A 21,603-nucleotide genomic window follows, 5' to 3' on the forward strand; every position below is an offset into this window, starting at 1 on the left:
AGTTGTGAAAGCTTCATCCCATGGTCAAAAATAAAAAAATAAAGCTACAAACTAAGATAAAATTACTTTAAGTCTCAAATATATTGCATTAGGAAGATGCCTTAAATCCTAAACTTTAGGTTATAAATGGAAGCTTAAACCTGAAAGCAGGGTTTCTGTCTTGATTATTAGCTGCTTGGCTTCTAATTGAAGTTCTAAAATGTACAAAAAAGCTATTCTTCACAGAATTTCAGTGAATTTAGGGGAAAGAGCCTGAAAATTATTTATTTTTTCTTGCAAAGTTTCAGAGAATTTCTTTTGATCCTTGACACTAAAATTGAAAACATAATAACTATATTGTCGATTTAGCCAATTTTGATAACTAAACAAACTAGCTCTAGGTCTAATGACATGGCAGAGAAATGTGGGGCAAAGTAAAATAGTTAAGATAACTTACTTTATTCGCAATGAACAATTTGGAAATTTGTTCTGAAAATTACGGTACATAAAGAAAGAATAATATATTTTACTAGCATTCCCGTACCCGACATTGCTCGGGTAATGGAATTAGCAGGGGTTAACAGTGCTTGGTGCACCTAGTTTCGAAAATGCCCTATAATAATTACTTATTAATAATAATTTTTTCTAACTTTTGGAGGATCCCGGGGCCTCTGGACTCCTTATATATATGCCCTTGTCCTTAACTGATCTTTAACTGTTATTAACGATCCTTGTTAAATCCCTTGCATACATTAAAGTAGAGGGCGCGTTGGCAGTGTGCATCAAGTAGGTGCGCACACGTGCCCCTATGTCATAAAAACTGATTTTGATTATTTTTGCCAGGTTAGTTGTTAGTTTTCGTTGGTTGTTGTCAGTTGTATTTTCTGTTAATGGTTAGGGCGGTGTTTTCAGTTTCTTTAGTTCATAGTATGATTTTATATTTACACGTTTTTAATAAATGTATTGTATTTTACGAATTGAGTTTATTGCCTATTGAAATACAGTCCACATAACCTACACAAGAGCATCGTACAGTTTGGTCCGTGCGACCAGGATTGAATTACATTGGAACTGAATTGTGTTTCAGTTGTGATCTGTTTTTGAAATTTGAAAGAAATTGGAAATTTGCAATGACGGAACCTGCAACGAAAGTTTCTGATTTAACAATACTGAATAGAAAACGAGGAGCCATCAAAGGCCAAATTACTAGGATTGAAAATTGTGTCAATGCTGAAACTCCACCCGATTCGAAAGTGTTAGAATTGAAATTGTCTTCATTGAACAACTTGAAGGAAAAGATAAATTCCTTACGAAATGAAAGTTTTTGTAGTCTTCCAAATGACAAAGACGTGGAAGATTTTGAAGGAACCTTAACAGAGGTCGAGGATTATTTAGAAGAAACTGAAGTAAGTATCTTCAATTTGTTAAAGATTCAAAATACTTCAAGTAGTAAGGCTGAAAAAGCTAATAGCGAATCAATCGCGAATGCTAAAATCAAGCTACCAAGTATTTCCTTACCGCATTTTTCGGGGAAATATACCGAATGGTTAACATTTAAATCGCAATTTATTACTTTAATTGATAGTAATAAACAACTGTCGGATTCCCAAAAACTGTTTTATTTGCAGTCGGCGTTGACAGGAACGGCGAAACAACTGCAAAATATTGATGATTCATATTCTTCTCTGTTTGAAGCATTAAAAAATAGATATGAAAATAAAAGATTGATTGTTCAAAGTCATATATCTGAAATATTAAATGCAAACAAATTAAAGTGTGAAAATCCTAAGGATTTGCGTTATTTAACGGATAATTTGCTTAATAATTTAAGAGCTTTAAAACAGTTAGATTTGAATATGAATGCTCTATCAGAAGCAATTTTAATGAATGTTATGCTGCAACGGCTTGATGAAGAATCAAGAAAGGTATTTGAAATGTCTTTGGATTGTAATGATCTGCCAAATTGGGAAAAATTCATTGAGTTTTTATTGAAACGTATTCAAGCGCTAGAGAATGTTCAACGTAGTGTTCCCGTTGCAAAATTTAAACAAGAATGTATACCTAAACAAAAAAGTTTCGTGTTGCAAAATAACAATGTTGTTTGTCCTGTATGTAATGAGAATCATTTAACTTATAAATGTAAGAAATTTCTAGATTTACCTGTCCAAGAAAGATTAAATTTAGTTCGTAAATTGCAATTATGCTTTAATTGTTTACTTAAACATAGAAGGTCAGAATGTTCTAGGTTAGATTATAAATGCCGAATTTGTTCAAATTCTCACCATTCTATGCTTCACGGAGCGAATTTCGCAAAGGTAGATTTTGATAAAAGTAAGAATCCCAAAACGTTTGTGAATAATTCCCGACATAACGTAAATTCGCGTTCAGAGCAATTTAGTACAGTAAAGGCATTAGAATCCGAGGAACAGGTTTCGAATGAAGAAAATAAAATCGGTGCATGCGGGAATAGTAGTCGGGATTCGCAGAATTGTTTTACTCAATGGGGAAGTCAGTCAAATGTTCTGTTGTCGACTGCAGTTATTTATGCGAAAACTGCAGACGATTCCTTTTTGCCCTTTCTTACAATTTTAGACACAGGATCTGAAATTTGTGCCTGCACACAGGAAGTTGCAGACTTGTTAAAATTAAAGAGTCGGTCGGTTAACTTTTTAATTACGGGATTGAATGGAGCGGGTTTAAAAGTTAAAAAAGAAATAAATGTGATTATTTCAAATAAAAGTAAGAGCTTTCAGAAAACTATTAAAATGCTGGTAATACCCAAAATTACGAATTTGACCCCATCCAAACATCTTGATATTTCCAACCTTAAACTTCCACAGCATTTAATGTATGCTAATCCTAACTTTTTCAAACCGCAGCGCGCTCAAGTTTTGTTGGGTGGCAATGTATTTTATGAGTTATTGCGAACGGGACAAATTAAAGTGAAAGACAGTTCGGTAATTTTGCAGAATTCAGTATTCGGCTGGATTGCTACGGGAACACTTAACTATAGGGAAAACAGAAATTTTAAATGTTATGTAGTAGAGGATAAAACTGAAGCAGCTTTAAAGCAATTTTGGACTCTTGAATCTTTCGGCATTAAAGACGATTCAAAACGCTCAGATGAAGACGCCGCTTTAGAAGTTTTTAATAAAACGGTACGCTATAACAACGAACGATATGAAGTTAGTTTTCCTTGGAAGAAAAATTGGAAGGAATTAAATGACAATTTTGAGGTAGCAGAAAGGCGATTTCAAGGTTTAGTCAAGAAAATGAAACGCGATAAGACTTTGTATATTCAATACAGTGAAATTTTGAAAGAATATTTAGCGAACGGAATAATTGAAGAAGTCAAGGAACCTGAAAAACGCATTGATAGACCTGTTTTTTATCTTCCTCACCATGCAGTATTCAAGCAACAAAGTGTTTATACTAAATGTAGGATAGTTTTTGATGCTAGTTCAAACGACGTTGGACAACTGTCACTAAATGACTGTCTTTGGTCTGGTATAAATTTGAACCCGCATATTTTTCAACTGTTGATTTACTTTAGAATTAACAAGATTGCCATGTTATCGGATATAGAGCGTGCGTTTTTGCAAATATCTCTAAACGAGTTTGATAGAGATGTGGTTAGATTCCTTTTTGTTAAACATGATCCTAACAAGAATGACAATGTAGAAGTAGTAGTTTATCGTTTTTTACGTCTGACATTCGGAATAAATGTGAGCCCTTTTTTGCTGTCTGCAACCATTAAAGAACACATCAAAAAGTATGAAGAAGCCTACCCCGTTACTACTGAAGTACTCAATACCTGTTTTTACGTTGATGACCTTGTTACTGGTGCAGACAATATAAAGGATGCTTTAAAAATTTCTATCGAAGCAAATAACATAATGAAAAAAGCTAGTATGAATCTCCGCAAATGGATTTCGAATGATGAAGTGTTGATGAAAATGTGGGAAGAACGAGAATTTAATATTTTACCGAGTAATTTCTCAAATAACTGTAACGAACCAAGTAAGGTTCTCGGACTGCCGTGGGACATTAAGGAAGATACTTTCGCTATAGAAGTAAAGGATTTGCTTGAATTTATCAAGACCGGAAAGAATACAAAACGATTTGTGCTGCAAGTAGCAGGTAGAATATTCGATCCTCTAGGATTTGTGACACCATACACCATCAGAATTAAGTGCCTGTTTCAAGAATTATGGATTCGAAAAATTTCCTGGGACGCTGAGCTGCCAGATGACATTTTAAAAATCTGGAATCGCTGGTGCTTTGAACTTCCTACATTGTTAAAACTCCAAATTCCCAGAAACGTCCTTGATTGTGCAGAACTTTCAAGTTGTGACATAGAATTGCATACCTTCTCGGACGCCAGTCCTAAAGCTTACGGTGCCGTCGTGTTTGTACTGATAAGATCTGATGACAAAGTTATTGTGAACCTTCTTACATCTAAAAGCCATGTGGCTCCGTTAAAAAAGATTACTCTTCCACGAATGGAGTTGCTAGGAGCTTTACTTGCTGCTAGATTAGCAAATGAAGTTGCAAATGTGTTGAAGCGGAAAATATCCCCTGCTATGTACTTTTGGACAGATTCTCAAATAGCACTATACTGGATTAGAGGTTCAGCTTTGAAGTGGAAAACCTTCGTCTGCAACCGTGTGAAGGAAATTCAGGAACTTACAGACCCCGATAAATGGTTCTTTTGCGTAAGTCGTGACAACCCATCTGATGCTTTGACGAGAGGTATCAGTATCGATCAGCTGTTAGAAAACACAGCTTGGTGGTATGGTCCTACATTTCTGAAATCCGTGAACATTTATTCTACTGATCATCTTTCAGTGGTTCCCGAAGAGGGAGCAATCGATAAAGAACTAAAACCGAACTTAAAAACTGAACCAAATGAACATTTAATGAACTTGATTGCGAGAAATGAAAATTCTGTTTTTGATTGCATATTTAATAAGTCAAATAATTATATGAAACTTATTCGTATTGTAAGTTTTATTTATAGGTTTATTTATAATTGTAAAAATCCAAAGTCCAAGAAAATAGGTCCTTTGTCTATTGATGAATCTGCTAATGCAGAAAATTGGTTGATACGTTCTCTCCAGGAAGGCGAGTTTTCTGATGAGTTTAAAAGGTTAACAAATGGTAAACAAGTTCACAGCAGAAGTAAACTTTCCTCTTTAAATGTGTTTTTGGATAAAAATAAAGTAATGAGAGTAGGGGGGAGACTGTCCCACGCAGATTTATCTTATGCAACCAAACATCCTATGGTTTTACCTGCAAAACATCCTTTAACAAGTATAATTTTAAGAAATGTTCATCTTAAGTATCTTCACGTAGGTCCCCAAGCTCTTTTACATCAAGTTAGACAAAAATTTTGGCCGTTAAATGGCAGGAACAGCTGTAGGAAAATTGTTCGTAACTGTGTGATCTGTTTCAAAAACAGACCTGTTACTGTTAGTCAAATCATGGCTGAATTGCCTAAAGACCGGGTAAATCCTAGTTATCCCTTTTTTGTCACTGGGATAGATTTTTGTGGTCCTTTCTTTATCAAATTTAAAAATCAAAGGAAGGGTGTATTAAATAAAGTGTATGTTGTTGTTTATGTTTGTCTAAGTACTAAAGCAATACACCTGGACTTTGTAACTGATATGACTACACAGGCTTTTATAGCAAGTTTGAAACGTTTTTTCGGCAGGCGAGGAAAATGTTCAAAAATCATTACCGATAATGCTAAAACGTTCGTTGGTGCCAATGTCGAAATCAAGCGATTGCAAAAAATGGTTAGAATTCCTGATGAAATTTTGTCAAACTATTTTCTAACAGAAGGTATTCAGTGGAATTTCATTCCTCCTAGATCGCCCAATTTTGGTGGCATTTGGGAGGCCGGGGTGAAATCGTTCAAATTCCATTTAAAAAGAGTGATTGGCAGTCAAAATTTAACTTTAGAAGAATTTATTACAATTTTGTCAGAAATCGAAGGTGTTTTAAATTCCCGGCCTCTCATACCAATGTCATCAGAAATGGACAATTTTGAAATATTAACACCAGGTCACTTTCTTATTGGCAGACCTATCACTACCCTTAGTGAACCACAATTGATTGATGTTAAGGAAAACACCCTTTCTAAGTGGCAAAGGATTACCAAATTTAGTCAACAAATTTGGAAGTTATGGAAAAGGGATTACTTAACCCATTTACAACAGAGAAATAAATGGAAATTTAGCAAAAATGATGTTAAAACAGGGACTCTTGTTCTCATTCGAGAAGAAAACTTGCCATCGACAAAATGGTGTGTTGGCAGAATCATTGAGACGAACATTGGTCGTGATAATAGAGTTCGAGTAGTAAAATTATGTTTGCCAAGTGGAAGCACACTAATAAGAAATGTTAGAGATGTTTGCATTCTTCCAGTTGAAGAAACTGTTTAATTTTTATATATAGCTTTGGAATTAGGATGTTTATTAGTTTGTGCTTGAGTAAGTAATGTTTAATTTGTTCATGTTATCAACTGTTATTTTGAACTTTTTGTTTGGAATGTTGTATTGAAATAGTAATTTCAATCGCGGGGGAGTGTTAAATCCCTTGCATACATTAAAGTAGAGGGCGCGTTGGCAGTGTGCATCAAGTAGGTGCGCACACGTGCCCCTATGTCATAAAAACTGATTTTGATTATTTTTGCCAGGTTAGTTGTTAGTTTTCGTTGGTTGTTGTCAGTTGTATTTTCTGTTAATGGTTAGGGCGGTGTTTTCAGTTTCTTTAGTTCATAGTATGATTTTATATTTACACGTTTTTAATAAATGTATTGTATTTTACGAATTGAGTTTATTGCCTATTGAAATACAGTCCACATAACCTACACAGATCCTTTTAAAGTATTGATTATCTTTGCAAACACAGGTCATCCACATTTTATTGTTATACCTATGTTTAAGCAAGAACTTTTTAGTATACAACATTTTTTTTTTCTGGTGATAAAATTATTAAGCTGCTTGATGAACTGACTTTGGAGCTAAATAAAATTGGCCCTGTGAAAAAAAGTCTTCTCTTAAATCGATCCCTGCTACTTTTAATGTCTGTCCTTGTGACTTATAAATGGTTATTGCAAAGCAAACTTTCACAGGAAACTGCACTCTTCCAAATTTAAGAGGATAGTCCGCCTGTGATGATGTTCTTAAAAACATCGTTTCTAGTTTTGAAAAAATGAAAACAAAAGATAGAAAACATTATTATTCAGTAAGTTACCGCCCATTAGCCAGGGCTTTATTTGACTAGAGAAAAACCTCGAAGAATCACGTGAGAAACAAAAACAATATCAAAATTACAGTTCGCTATCGGCCAAAAGTTGAGATGAAGTACTAAATAATGATGTGAATGGAGGAAAGCCTTCGAAAATAAGGGATTTGAATTTCCATGACAGGTTTTTAATTTCGCAGAAATTAAGGGGTTTTAATTAATTTCTGCCGAACTAATTGAGATTTCGAAAAATCCTTTCTTAGTGGTTACTTTTGTAATCATGCGGACATGACTGCCAAATTTCAAGTCTGAAGCCTCAGCGGTTTCGGCTGTGCGTTGATATATATATATATATATATATATATATATATATATACGTTATCTCAGGACATTGATTTTTATATATTAAGATAATAAAATTTGTATTGAAACATTATTTTTTCATTTTTGGAAATGTATTTGTGCCTCCAAAAAATGGAAAATTTTCACTTTTTTTCATGAGGTCAAAGTAAAAAAATAAACCATTTTTGTAATGAAGTATTTTATATTCAATTATTAAAGATGTTTTTCAAATAAATGAATAAATAAAATAATGAAAGAATTTTTAAAAAAAATGAAATAAAACAATAAACAAGAAAATAGATAGTTAAATTGGTTAATATATGAGAAAAAAGAAATGAGTGAATATAATAGTGAATGAATGAGAAAATAAGTAAATGAATTAATAAACAAGAGAATTATTAAATGAAGGAATATAAATGAAGTAATTCATAGTGAATATGTAAGTGATTTGATAAAAGATTGAATAAGTAAATGAAATATTGTCACGCCTCTGTCTGTATGTGTAAGTAGTGGATAAGATTTTAGACGTAGAAATGACGGCATTAAACAGGCCATGGTTTGTAAATGCGATCGTTTATTACATAAGACAAGGCAAATGACAGAACGTGCATAAGGGACTCTCAGTATTCCGAATCAAAGGGGGGGGGGGGTAAAAGGGGGTGGCTGAAGGAGAACTCACCACTCATTCTGTCAGTCCTCTGAATCTACTCTCTGCGGTAATACTCTCCGTTGGATCTCTGTGTCTCTGATCTGATTACGTGAAGCTTTTATATTCCTATTAGAACCAGTGACCCTTGTTCCTTCTGGACACGCGAGATGTGATTTCCTGAACTTTCAACTTTTCCCTGATTACATGGCTGGGTAAAGGGGCGAGTTGAACCTCGTGCATAATACAAACATTCCTTAATCGATTACAGAGAAGTCAACGTGACCTACGACACGTTAATTACATGGGTTTGGTGTCCAAGTATCAAGGTTACGCTTGCGGTCAAGAGAAGATTAGTTCGTAACCTTGATACTTGGACACCAAACCCATGTAATTAACGTGTCGTAGGTCACGTTGATTACATGGGTTTGGTGTCCAAGTATCAAGGTTACGAACTAATCTTCTCTCGACCGCAAGTGGAACAATCCAGATGAATGAGTCGTTTTATTTTATGAGTTTTTAAAGCTAATGATTTCGTCTATACGTAAATGTTCTAACGAGCGTTGTGACAATATGCTATTTCACTTTGTCCCACATGCACTTGACTAACATTACAAAGCATTTAATATACAAATAAGTTTAATATTAAACAAATAAGTGCAACACTGAATATTAGGCCTCAACTAATAGTTAAAATATTAATAGTAAGAATTTCATAATTTAATAGTAACAAAGAATTTTGACATACAACAAAATATTACAATAAGACTATCAATTTTTGAAAATTGCTTGCATTATCATATTCTTTGATTTTCAGAGGTAATCTTTTCTTGACTGGAATAGACAAAATGTGTTACTATATAGTTAAAATATAAGTAGATAGGTGGTGCGTAAAGCAGAGTAAACATTTCACCATTTCACTTTGCCCCGCAGTTTCACTTTAACTTACATTCCCCTATATATTTTGAAAATTATAGTTTTAATTTTATGACAAATTGAAAGTAAAGCATTCATTAAACAATTCAAATTAAATTAACTAAAATAGTAATAGAAATGGCTTATTAAAAAAAAAACTTTGAAGGTGTATGTGCGTATGTATTCTTATCCCCAATCTATTTTTACAATATGGAAAACTAATATCATTAAAAGATCATTTATTAGCAACACTACATCAAAACTAGAAAATACTTAACAAATCCTCAATAATAAGTATTACAAGATGAGAAATAATAAAATAACCATGTTCTAATACCTGCAAGGATAGCTTCTCGTTCAGACTCCCGGTTTGGCCTTATACGAATAAATTCTTGGTGTAAATTAAATGCTACTTCAGTATTGCTGTTAATAAAAATTTTTACTGGTTTCTTTAAAGCTGATGCAGCCAAATCTTTGACCTAAAATATAGGCTTACAATAAGCTTCAAGAAGTAAACACTCATACAAGAAAAAAATTATTAAAAAAAAAAAAACTAGTTACTTCATCATTAAGTGTTGCAGAAAACAGCATAGTTTGCCTCGTGTATGCACACTGTCCAATGATTTCTTTCATTTGCTCAGCAAAATATTCATCCAAAATACTAAAATTAAAAATAAAAGTTTAGTACTACCTCAAATTAAGGATCTGCACTTTTAAAATTGTAAAGAAAAACCTTTTTTTTTAAACAGCATAATATATTTAATAAGACGTAGTTTCAGGAAAATGGACACTTGAATGCATGAAACAAGAAGTTCTGTCTAGAACTAGACGAGCCTACTTTCCCGTATACCCATACTACTTTCTAGTACCTGATCAATGTTCTCAAAATAGCTAAAATCGCAAATTGTTTCAAACATATTTTTCCAATATTTTAAGCTACTTTCTAGGAATAAAATATTCCTCACTCATCTCAAAAAATTAGATGCGTAAAAAAAAGAAAAAAAAAAAACGAACAAATAAAATAGCAGCATCTTTTAAACAAAGCAGCTAATACTTTTTTCCATTTAAAAAAAAATCTTCAACAGCTTTTAAAACGAAAAAAAATAATAAAAATTAATAAGCTCATTAAAATAAATACATCCTATCAAAAAAAAATCGTTTCTTTTCCCCTGTTGCCAAAAATAATTTTTTAAATGAATTAATGCACTTATCAAGATAAATAAAAACAATAAAATGTCAACGTAAAAAAATACTTTTCATTGTCAAAAAAAAAAAAAAATCGTCTGCGCATATCTTTATGTAGAAACATAAATGACTTCGAGTTTATTCACCGAAAACTGAATACCTAAATAAAAACTTTAGCGTTAAAATAAAAACAAATCACATCAACAATAATCAGGGTTCATACACTTTTGGTTAAAAAAAATTCCCTGACTTTTCCAGGTTTTCCAGGTTGTTTTTTAGAAAATTCCAGGTTACTCGCTTCATTCAAAATTTAAGTTTAAATAGTAATATTTTCAAAATAATGAAAAATTGTTTAAAGTAGCAATGCAGAAGAACTGAAACTTCTCCCCTTAGATTAAAAAAAAAAAAAAAAAAAAAAAAAAAACCTTGGATTTTTTTTTCTCTGTCAAAATTTTAAGTTTTTTTAAACATTTTGTTCAAAATTGTTTTAATTTGTTCACTATTTGTTGAAAACAGAGTACTTTCAACTTATTTTAGCGTTTCTTTGATGTCACGCGTAATATCATAGCGTTTTGCTGTAGTCCTGCAGCAAACTTTTAGCATCCGCTTTTGGTTTACAATACTTTTATTTTCTTATAAGTAAATTACACAAAACATATTGAGCAAAATGCAAAACTAAATTTCAGTATGAACATGATTAACTTGTTGCATCAATCGGCATACCATTTAATGCATAGTAACAAAAATCAACATCCGCCGATCATAGGCCAATGCCAATAATCTTTTTTTTTTTTTTTCACATATTAAAGGACTCTTACATTTAAATTTCAAATTTTCTTTTCCAGAAAGTAATAGTTAATTTCCAAAAATTCATAATTTTTTGCACATTTAGTGTTATTTTGAATATTACACATTGATATAAACATCCAATTCTGTTTCTGGAAGTTTAAGTCTACTTCCATTGTGCAAACGATCAAATATGGCGAAAAAGTGAAAAATTTAAAACAATAAGTAGATTTTTGGATTTGTAGTATAAAAGTAGTAATAAATAATTGATAATCCTTAAAAAACTACAATAAAAGCAAAATAGTCAGTATTTAGCACATAAGAGTGTAAATCAAATAAAACAAAAAAATGTTATTTAGATTAAATTTTGCATTTTTCCAGAAAATAATTACAAATTATCCGGAAAAAAAGGCACAATTTGTGTTGTTTTCAATAGTTTGCATTGCAATTAACATCCAATGCCGTTTTCGGGAACTTAGGCACTTAAAAAGTCTTGTGTACTTCCATCTTGGGAATGACCAAATATGGCGGCCGTGCCCAAAAATAAGAAATAACTTTTTTAATTTGTCGCATGAAGACAATTAAAAAATAATAAATCTTCATGAAACTACAATTTATTGAAAAGTTTTTATCCCATTTGCGTCCGAGGCAGTGAGGATAAGATTAAGTTTTAAGAACAAAATTTTTTATTTCTCAAGAAAATTATTTTAAATAATAATAGAAAAACAATTTGCAGACCATTTTTTTTTATTTTCATCAGTTTTCAATTAAAGAAAACATCCAATTCTGCTTTGTTTTTAGAAACTTAGGCATTTTGGGATCGTATCTACTTCCATCTTGTGAATGACCAAAGATGGCGACTACGTTTCACACGTAACTGAAATGATTTTCCGATCAAAAAAAAAAAAAAAACGATTTTGCCCGATCGACCCTCCCATCTACAGGTTGTGCTTCCGAAGCAGTAAATTGTCTTCTCTCCTGTTGAGTTTGTGTATAATTGCTGTTCACCTGATTTTTTTTTCCTTGGGAACTACTGAGAGTCAAAAATGGCGGCTGCTGAAGATTTTTTGGGTCGCCACTTTTTTCATTGCTTTAAAATTGTTACAATTTTTTTTAAATGCATCGATAAAAATGAAGATTAGATCTCATAAACAAAATTCCCTGGGAAAAAATTGGGAAAAGAAAAATTTTGGGGACACATTTGGAAAATTTCCTGACATTTTTGACTATGTCATTTTCCCTGATAATTCCAAGTTTTCCCGGAGCGTACGAACCCTGAACCGAACAGAATGTTGTGGCAACCCATCTAAAACTTTAGGCAGTAGAAAGAAATGCGTTCCCCTCACTGACTCCATGCAAGAAAATCTTCGCTCTTTTGGCGCAATTTTCGTTGTGAAAAAAACGTTCATTTTTCGATCGCAGTTTTAAAGTGCCAGCGTCGGTTTCGATAAAAATTTACAATTTTTTTCGTGAAATCACAATAAAAACGAAGACTAGATCTCATGGTACTTAATTCCTTGGGAAAAAAAATGTAAAAAAAATTTTTGGAGGACAAAATTTGAAAACTCCCTGACTTTTCCCTGACATTTTCCCTGACAATTCCCGGTTTTCCCGGAATTCCCGGAGCGTACGAACCCTGATAATTATTTCACAGTTAAAACCATAGCGTCAGAGTCGGAGTCAATCTCATTTTGGGATGAAGGAGTCGGAGTCGAATATCCAAGAATCGGAGTCAGTCATTTGTCCGTGTATAAATTTTTGCCAAAGCTAGGAAGTCATAGTCGAAGTCGGGGAGTCCGATTAATTGTCGGGCACAGGAGTCGGATTCGGATTCAGGTGCCCCTAAATTCTCGGAGTCCGAGTCTGGAGTTCGGCATCAAGAGCTATTTCCAACAAAATTTGTTTGAAGTAAATCCGCCTTCAAGTACGGAATCTACATTGACTTTCAGTTTCCCCGTAGGCGCTAATGTTAAGGGATTTGAACTGTTCAAAATTGAACAGAAAATTGTTCAAATCAAAAAGATATTTTATATACAAGTTATTCATCAAAAGCTTTTTCCTACAAAGTTTGTTTGAAGCAAATTCGCCTCACAGTTCGGAATTGCCTTGAATTTCCCCGTAGGAGCTAATGTTAAGTTTTTTTGAACTGTTCAAAATTGAACAAAAAATAGTTCAAACCAAAAAGCGAAATATGGGAATGATGTGTCCTTGCCGAGATCTTTCGAACAAAAAAAAGTTTGTTCGAATCGGACTATTCATTCAAAAGTTATTAGGGGGGGACAGACAGACAGACCGACAGACAGACAGACAGACAGACATTTTCCCCCATCTCAATACCCTACTTTCCAATTTAATTTTTCGATATTTATTTAATTATTTTATTTATTTTTGACTCTTTTTTGTTTTTCGGGATATTTTTAAGATGAATTAAGCCTTCTTTCATGCTTTTTTCTTCTTTTTCTGACTTTTACTGGGAAAGTAGGCTAAAAAGCATAAAATGATTAGCCTCACAAATAATTTTATGCTTTTTTTCATAAAATGATTTGCAAGGCTGAACATGATAAGTGCACTGACACTAGTTGGTTTTACTTTTCTTATTAGTCAGTAATCACATCTATGAATAGTAGAATGAAATTTTTAGGAAATTTGATGAATTTATTAATCATTCACAGGCCTATGAGAAAAGACAAATATCTAGTAATTTTCTTGCTAATAATGAAAAACATGAAAAGAAGGTCACAATTTTAAAGAAATTCAATGTCAAGATACATTTTCAATCCAAATCCAGGAAAGTGGGGAAAGAATGGGATAATGTAAAACTTTAACACATTTTTGCAAAAATTCCTCATATAAATCAAAACTACAACGCTAATGAGTAAAAAATAATAAGATTAAGACCTTTGAAATATTATTAATATTATTAATTTTCTTTTTGAAATATTCTGAAATTTGTTTTTAAAAATACCAAAAGAAATTTAAATAAAACCAGATACAAAAACTAAAACAATAACTATATAGGAAATTTTGAAAAATGAGGTGAAAATAAGAGACAAAATTTTGGACTTCAAATAGGATAATCACTATAACCTAGCAAAATTCAAACTAACTCATCAATAAAAACAATTTTTAAATTTATCAAACACCAGATAAAATAAGATTCATTTTGACAACAATTAAATGGCTTCTAGCTAATACTTTACGCTAACAATTTTTTTTTTAAAAGACATGTACCAAATTATCACCACAGATGGAGGTATAGTATTGAGTGAAATACTTTAACTTTAAGAAACAAATTACGGCCAAATCGACATGTTTATGACACAATAGTAACCATGATTTTGAGACATAAAGCTCTAGTTGTAGAAGAGGGAATAGAGCTCAATATTCCAAAATATAAATAGGTATTCACTCGTCATCAAAGATCATTTTATGGCAAGATGAAAATAAAGAATTTTTCTTCCTTTTTCAGGTATTTTACACAGAATCATTATTGTAGAGGAATAGAAAATCAAAACTAAAGAGAAAAAATGTTTTTGAGATTTAAAACTACAAGATATTGTTAGGTTGAAGGATTCTATAATAAATTGTAAGCATGGGGCTATATAACTTATATTAAAGAGATTTCTTGTATTGGACATTGTTATGGTGCAATTACACTGTAAAACAAATTACTTTTTGCAGGATGCGTGGAAAGAGGATTATATTTTTGTTTTAATTTCTTGTAATCTTTACATGATCAATGATTTTTAATTTATGAACTTGGCTGCCTAAATTTTAAAGGAAAAAATTTCAAAAGAATATTATTTACACAAAAATACAACACAGCAAATTACCGATCAGCTTCATCAAGTATTAAAATTTCGATGTAATTTAAACTGAAAGAGGGAGTATTTTCCAAATGGTCGATCAATCTGCCCGGAGTTGCAATAATTATATCAGGAGCCTTTCTTAAAGCTAGCTCTTGAGCCTTGAGTTCTAGACCACCTGCAAAAGATTTAAAACCATATGTCAGCAAGCAATGAGCTGTACAAAGAAAATGAAAATTTTAGAAAAGTTATTTCCTTAAAGTTATGTTTTCTAAAACGGGCTTAATATTTTGCTGTTTTTGGTAATGCTACGCGAAATTCATCCCATGAAAAACAATTACAGAGTATCTGCTACATTGAGATTTTCCAAATCCATGACTTTTGCTCTGCTTGTATTTTTCGAAGATTCAAGAGGTGCAATGTTTACAGAAAAAGATACGTTATTCATGAGAAATGTGTAAATTTGTGTTTTGTGGAAAAAAAATTGCAACCATCTTTGCAACTATGTTTCTGAAAATTTAAATAAAACCAAAATCTAATGAGCTCTGCAATTTTAACTAAAAGACAATAAATGTAACATGATGTGCCTTTCATATTCTATAATCCTCTTCAACAACCTTAACTACCGTAACTTTTTAGGCAAACTATTATTTTCAAAAATCTTCATAAATTCAAGCTAAATATTGTGAAAATCAATGATAATTTTTACGAGTGGTGTTAGCCTAATCTACTAAGATGCAAATGAATTGAAATTTTTGAGCAGGCGTGACAAAATAACCAGTTTGACAAAACTTTAATTGCACGATATAAAATACAAAAAGAGCTAAAATAAAAGAAAGCGCAAAACAATTGATGTACTGAGGTAGAACCACATTGTAAACAAAAACAAGCAAGTTTCAAACAAACAGATGCAATGGGATTCCACAGATAACCACCTAAAAATGAGCTATGTTTTTTTTTTCTTTTTAACATCTGATCAGTAAAACTTGGTACTTTGCATATTCTAAAATTCAAAACTCACAATCAATTGTCAGTTTCCATGATTTTTGAACATTTTTTGGTGAAAATTATGATTTTCCTGATCGAGATCTATGACTTTCCAGCTGCAGGGATGATTACATTAGGTTTAGCGAATTACATTTTAATTCCACGAACATACAAAAATTAGAAAATTAGTTATTTAACGCACACTTATTTCAGGATAACCCATTACCTAAACCTTCAAAGTCTATCATAGCCATTATGAAAGTCATAATAAAATGAATTGTACACGTATCGTTGAAATTAAATTATGTACTTCCACTTTACCTGCAGATAACGCAATTTGTATTTTTGTGAACTGTGCCAGTTGTTTGGATACTTGGTATACTTGAACGGCCAATTCCCTTGTCGGCAATATAACAAGCACTCTTGTTACAGGATCGTCTATAGGCTTATAAAGTAAACGCTCTAAAACAGGGAGCATAAATGCTGCGGTTTTACCTGCAAATAGTCATTCAGTCTCAATGAAAATTTTCAAAAACTTAAATGTAGAATATTGCATGAACACAATGAAATTTTTTTAGAGCTTTTAGCATTCCATTTGATGGGATGAGTAAAACCAATCAACAAACAGTAAAAATTTCAAAAAAAAAAAAAAGAGACAATTAATTTTGAAAGTACAAACATAAAAACCTAAAAGTTACAGGACATTCTCTTATAATGACGATTATGTCCAAGACTTTACTTTTTTTCTTGCCCAATTTCAATAAGTACCACCAAAGAAACTTTTTTTTTTTGCTAATTACCAATTTAATTGCGTGTAATGAAGCATCAATTGTTCATACAAAAGTAAAGGGTTCAAAAATATTTTGCTTTGGAATGAGAAGGAGAAAATTACATGTGCCTACATTTTATAATTATTTTTATGCTGCAAATTCAAAAACCTAAATCTTAATTTTAGCCCAGTCACCATATTTGGTCACTTCCAAGATGGAAGTAGACAAGATTCTTTAAGTCCCTAATTTCCAAAAATAGAATTCTATTACAATACAATGCAAACCACTGAACATTATGCAAAAGGTGAGGTATTTTTTCCTCCAGAATAATTACTTATTTTCTTGAAAAATGCAAAATTTTTTTCTTCAAATTTTATCTTCAGAATATATTTTATTCGCATTGCTTGGACGTTAATGTGCTAAAAACTGACTCTTTCATCTAAATTATTGTTTTTTGAGGTTTTTAATTATTAAAATTACTTTCATAACTTAAATTTTTCACCTTGTTGCCATGTTTGGTCATTCGCAAGATGGAAGCAGACAAGACTATTTAATTGCCTAAGTTTCCAAAAACAGAATTGGATGCTTATCTCAGAGAAAACTACTGAAAATAACATAAAAAGGGCCAGAAATTATGTTTTTTTTTTAATTAGTTATTTTCTGGAAAAGTTAAATTTTATCAGCAAAATTGTATTTTTTGTAAATTGCATTTAAAATGTAGTTTCCTGCCAACTTTCAATTGATTTATTCAGGCCCGGATCTATAAACTTTGGGCCCCCTTGCAATAAAATCTGTAGGGTCCCTCCCCAGAGGCTAGCAGTGTATATTTGTAACATTAATAAGTCTTAGTACTAGTTTGTTTCCATTTTTTCTTCAATTTCTTGAGCTGTTGGGCCTCTTAAGGAAGTGGGCCCTCCCGCATTGTGGGGTCTGCGGGTATACAGATTCAGGTTCGGATTTATTTATCTATTTATTTTGGGGAAAAAAAAAATTCCCAAATGCATGTTTATAGCTTTTAAAATGTAATTCTGTAAAGTGCTATTTATTTGTTTTTTCATGAAAGTAATAAAAACTCCTCTCCCATTTTGTAGTTCAACCTCGGTGACAGTGGTAGCTAATAAGTGTTTTGGGTCTTGTGGCCACTTAGAAATCTTCTGAATCTTGACCTATACTTAACAACTATTTTAAGTACCCCTCTTTTATCTGAAAATTTTGATTTGACAAAGAGGAAGGTTCTAATCACTTTGGTTAATTGAGGCTCTATTGTATTCAATTAAAAAGTTAAAGTTTAGAATAAAATTGTAGTCAACAGAATGAATTTTGCTTGAATAAAGAATTTATTTTAAGTAAAGAAAACGTAATAGCAAAGAATAAGAGAAGAAAATATTTATTAGTACATGTGAAATACTGAACTTTAAAATATATATTAATAAAGGTATTGCAAAAATCAAATAATTGAGTCATAATTTGGAGACATTAAAATACTAATGAAACAATCATGAACATTGCAAACGAGTAATCTTACAATTTATTCATAGTTTAATCTTGTGTTTCAAATTTAAAATTTAATTACCTGTTCCAGTAGCAGCACAACCATAAATATCTTTTCCCATTAATGCAACTGGAATTGTTGCTGCTTGAATTGGAGTTGGATGAAGAAAGTTCATGCTTGAGATTGCCTAAAACAAAATTTATTAATATTTTGCATAAACTAAAATAATATGAATGGTTAAAATTCTCAAAGGGAAACAAATTGAAGTTTAGAAAGAAAAATTAAATATTCATATGGCTTAAGATATGATAAACTTATCCTATACCCTTATCTGATTTATAAACTATACTGTAATATAAATTGCAAGATCAAAATCCATTTGTTTCATTGGTTCCATGAAACTGGTAGGTAAATTGGTTAAAGATTTTATTTTATGACCTTGAAAAAGAATGTACACAAAACAATCATTTAACAACAAAACAATTATAAACAAACAAAAATATAATTGTAAATACAAACTGTAAAAGTTATTTAAAAAAAAAAGAAAATTCATGCAATCTGTGAATATCAAAGCCTTTAGTGTTATTATGTGTAACACTCATGGTCATCAACTGACAATGAGTGTTACACATTATTTTAAGCTAAATAAAATGAAGAAGAGATCACGATCAATTAATATGAACAGCATTGTATCACGCGACAATATGCAAAGGACAGTACGTACTTTCTGTAAGGGCCTAGATAGATTCATTTGTTGAAAAGTCGTCGAGGGATCATACTCCACCTGTTCACCAAGTACTTCACTTTCAACCTAAATTCAAAATTATACTACTGTTAAGAAAAAAAAAGATAACATTTTCCAATAAATAATAAGTTGGCTGCTTAAATTATATACGAGGGGGGACCCAAAAACAACCGGATTTTTGTTCTAAAATATTTATAGATTAGTTTATTGACAAAATTTCTTTAGTCTCGTTCAAAGTGTTCCCTTAGATGCAATACTCTTATTAATTCTTTTTTTCCACTCTTAGAGGCTCCCCTGAAACTCTTGAACTTTGACCATGTCCAGTGCCCGTTGCGAAGCAGTTTTTACAGTCTCTACATCATCAAAATGCTTCACTTTCAAAAAAATTTTCATCTTCGGGAAGAGAAACAGATCACATGGAGCTAGGTCTGGCAAATACGAGGGTCGAGTAACGACTGGCCACCACTGAGAGCCCAAGTAACGGTTAATAGTGAAGGTTAAGTATTCGGGAGCGTTATCATGGTGAAGGAACCATTCTTCCAATCGCCCGCGTGAGCTCCAACTCACTTTTGTTTCTTCTAAAGTTTCGTCAATCGTAAAATGACGACTCTTGTTGATTTTTTGGCTGATTTTTTTCAACATTTACATCATTTTCAGATGTTGAAGGGCGCTCAGAGCGAGCATAATCTTCAACACTCATGCTACCACGTTTAAAGAGCCCAAACCACTCGAAAACTTGTGTACGGCTCATAGCATAGTTCTTGAAAGCTTGTTGAAGCATTTGGTAAGCTATTCCGTTGCCGACTTTTCAAGCAGGAAGCAAAATTTCAAACTTTCAGTTTTTTTTTTTTTTTAATCTGTCATAATTAGTTCGCAGGCGGAAAGCAACAACATCCGAGAAAACCAACACTACGATCAGACGTTATCAACTACACTGATGCCACTTGCACAGCTAGTTTATGAAGGTCTTTACCTGAGTAATCTAGCTGGAGAACACTTTACCACATCTAGGATTGGCATCGCACCATTAGTTTGGTTTCTTTTGGGTCCCCCCTCGTATATATATTAGTGTGTGGATATACAACTTGAATCAAAATTTATGACTACATTTTTACATTTAATTATAGTCATTAATCAAAGACTGATTTATTTAAAAAATACATTCACTTGAGGACAACTATAACTGGAAGTAGATTTCATTTCCTTCAACTTAGGTTTAAAAAAAAAAACATTTTCGAATGATAATGTAGTTTTTTAAATGAGGAATCAGAAGTTGAATTTTAAGTGAAAAGGATGAGAAAGCTTAATTAACAAGGTTCGCATTTATGCGTCATAGCGAGTTTTTTATGCAAAATCCTCAGAAAGGGATGAAACTTCCGCTCATATTCCCATCCTGGGAACATAGAAAAAACCCTTAATGAAAAGAAAGTTCCCAATTTCTGGAAAATATTTGGGGAAAATGCTGAAGACTTATTCAGTAATTGTGCTTTTACACTTTAATGTCCAGAGGAATCATCAGAAAGGAATAAAGATAATCTTATCTCTTAGATCTTAGCTATTTAATCACACCCCAATTGTTGACCAGTCAATCCAGGGCAGTTATTCCAAGCTCGTCAGCTTGCGAGATCGAGATTCTCGCTCACGTGATCGGTTGTGACATAGAAATGTCGCAAAGTAACATTTTAATCTACTCGAACGTAGCTTGCGGCTAGGTTCGAGTAGATTAGAATCCGCGCATTGAGTAGATTAGAATCCGCAACATTTCCTTTGCGACATTTCTATGTCACAACCGATCACGTGAGCAAGAATCTCTATCACGCAAGTTGACGAGCTTGGAATGACCGCTCTATTTTAGGGATGGGACAGGAGATTACAGTGACCTCCTGAGGAGCACAGGCATTCTAGGAATAAGCTCTCTCTCTCAACTTTTTTCTTGGGGCAGATTCCTGGAAAAAGCAGTAAAGAGTAAAAGTAAAGGTGTGGGTTCACTTCACCCCTCAGGATTTCTACAAGACAACCTTACAATAAAAGCTTGTCTATTTTGCATTCCTGCAACCAGAATCACTTTTCAAAATCATTGCTATACATCCGCAATAAAAGAATGGACGAAAATGGCAAACCTTTTCCAGATCGCACTAAGTACGAAGTTCTGAACTTCACACATTTTTCTTATTAAATTGCATATCAATACTTGAATTTTGTACAAAGGCTGGCATGCACTAAGGCAGATAGCAAATAAATACATTAATTACCTTTCACATAAAAAAAGTTGATGAGAGGGATGAGGGTCAAAACTTTATATAAAAGGGAAATTCAAAAAAAAAAAAAAACTTTTTAACTATATAAAACTGGGCAATTTCAACATTTCATCTTTTTTTACTTTTTTTTTTAATTTAAATTTTTATCATGAGAATAAACTATCTGATATCAGAATGTCTTAAATGTTCAATATATTTATTGCTGCTTTCAGGTGGACAACATTAATGGGGTGGTTTCCTTCAGTTAAAAGTAGTACTTTTAGTCACTGAATTTGATAGAATAAGCAAAAAAAATAACTTGGACAGGGAAAATACTTTCATTTTCCTAACCGTTATTTTTTTAATTTTTTTAAATGTCTGATTTTTGAAGCAAGGCGTGTTCTAGATGACGTCACAAAATGATGCACTTTGCCACATCTTTCACCACCTTTCCACGTTATG

General features: G+C 32.2%; 1 protein-coding gene across 1 annotated transcript in view; it reads right to left on the reverse strand.

The window, feature by feature from the left end:
* Positions 1-21,603, reverse strand: part of LOC129223766 (probable ATP-dependent RNA helicase DDX27) — a 57,111-nt gene that overhangs the window by 26,391 nt on the left and 9,117 nt on the right. Inside the window, exons 5-10 of the mRNA XM_054858125.1 lie at positions 18,884-18,970; positions 18,241-18,346; positions 16,219-16,392; positions 14,938-15,088; positions 9,695-9,794; positions 9,471-9,612 (exon numbers count right to left, since the gene is read on the reverse strand). Coding sequence (XP_054714100.1) covers positions 9,471-9,612; positions 9,695-9,794; positions 14,938-15,088; positions 16,219-16,392; positions 18,241-18,346; positions 18,884-18,970 — 760 coding nt within the window. The remainder of the gene's footprint in view (positions 1-9,470; positions 9,613-9,694; positions 9,795-14,937; positions 15,089-16,218; positions 16,393-18,240; positions 18,347-18,883; positions 18,971-21,603) is intronic.

This window comes from Uloborus diversus, chromosome 6, assembly GCF_026930045.1.
Source record: "Uloborus diversus isolate 005 chromosome 6, Udiv.v.3.1, whole genome shotgun sequence".
In the NCBI taxonomy this organism is placed as follows: Eukaryota; Metazoa; Arthropoda; class Arachnida; order Araneae; family Uloboridae; genus Uloborus; species Uloborus diversus.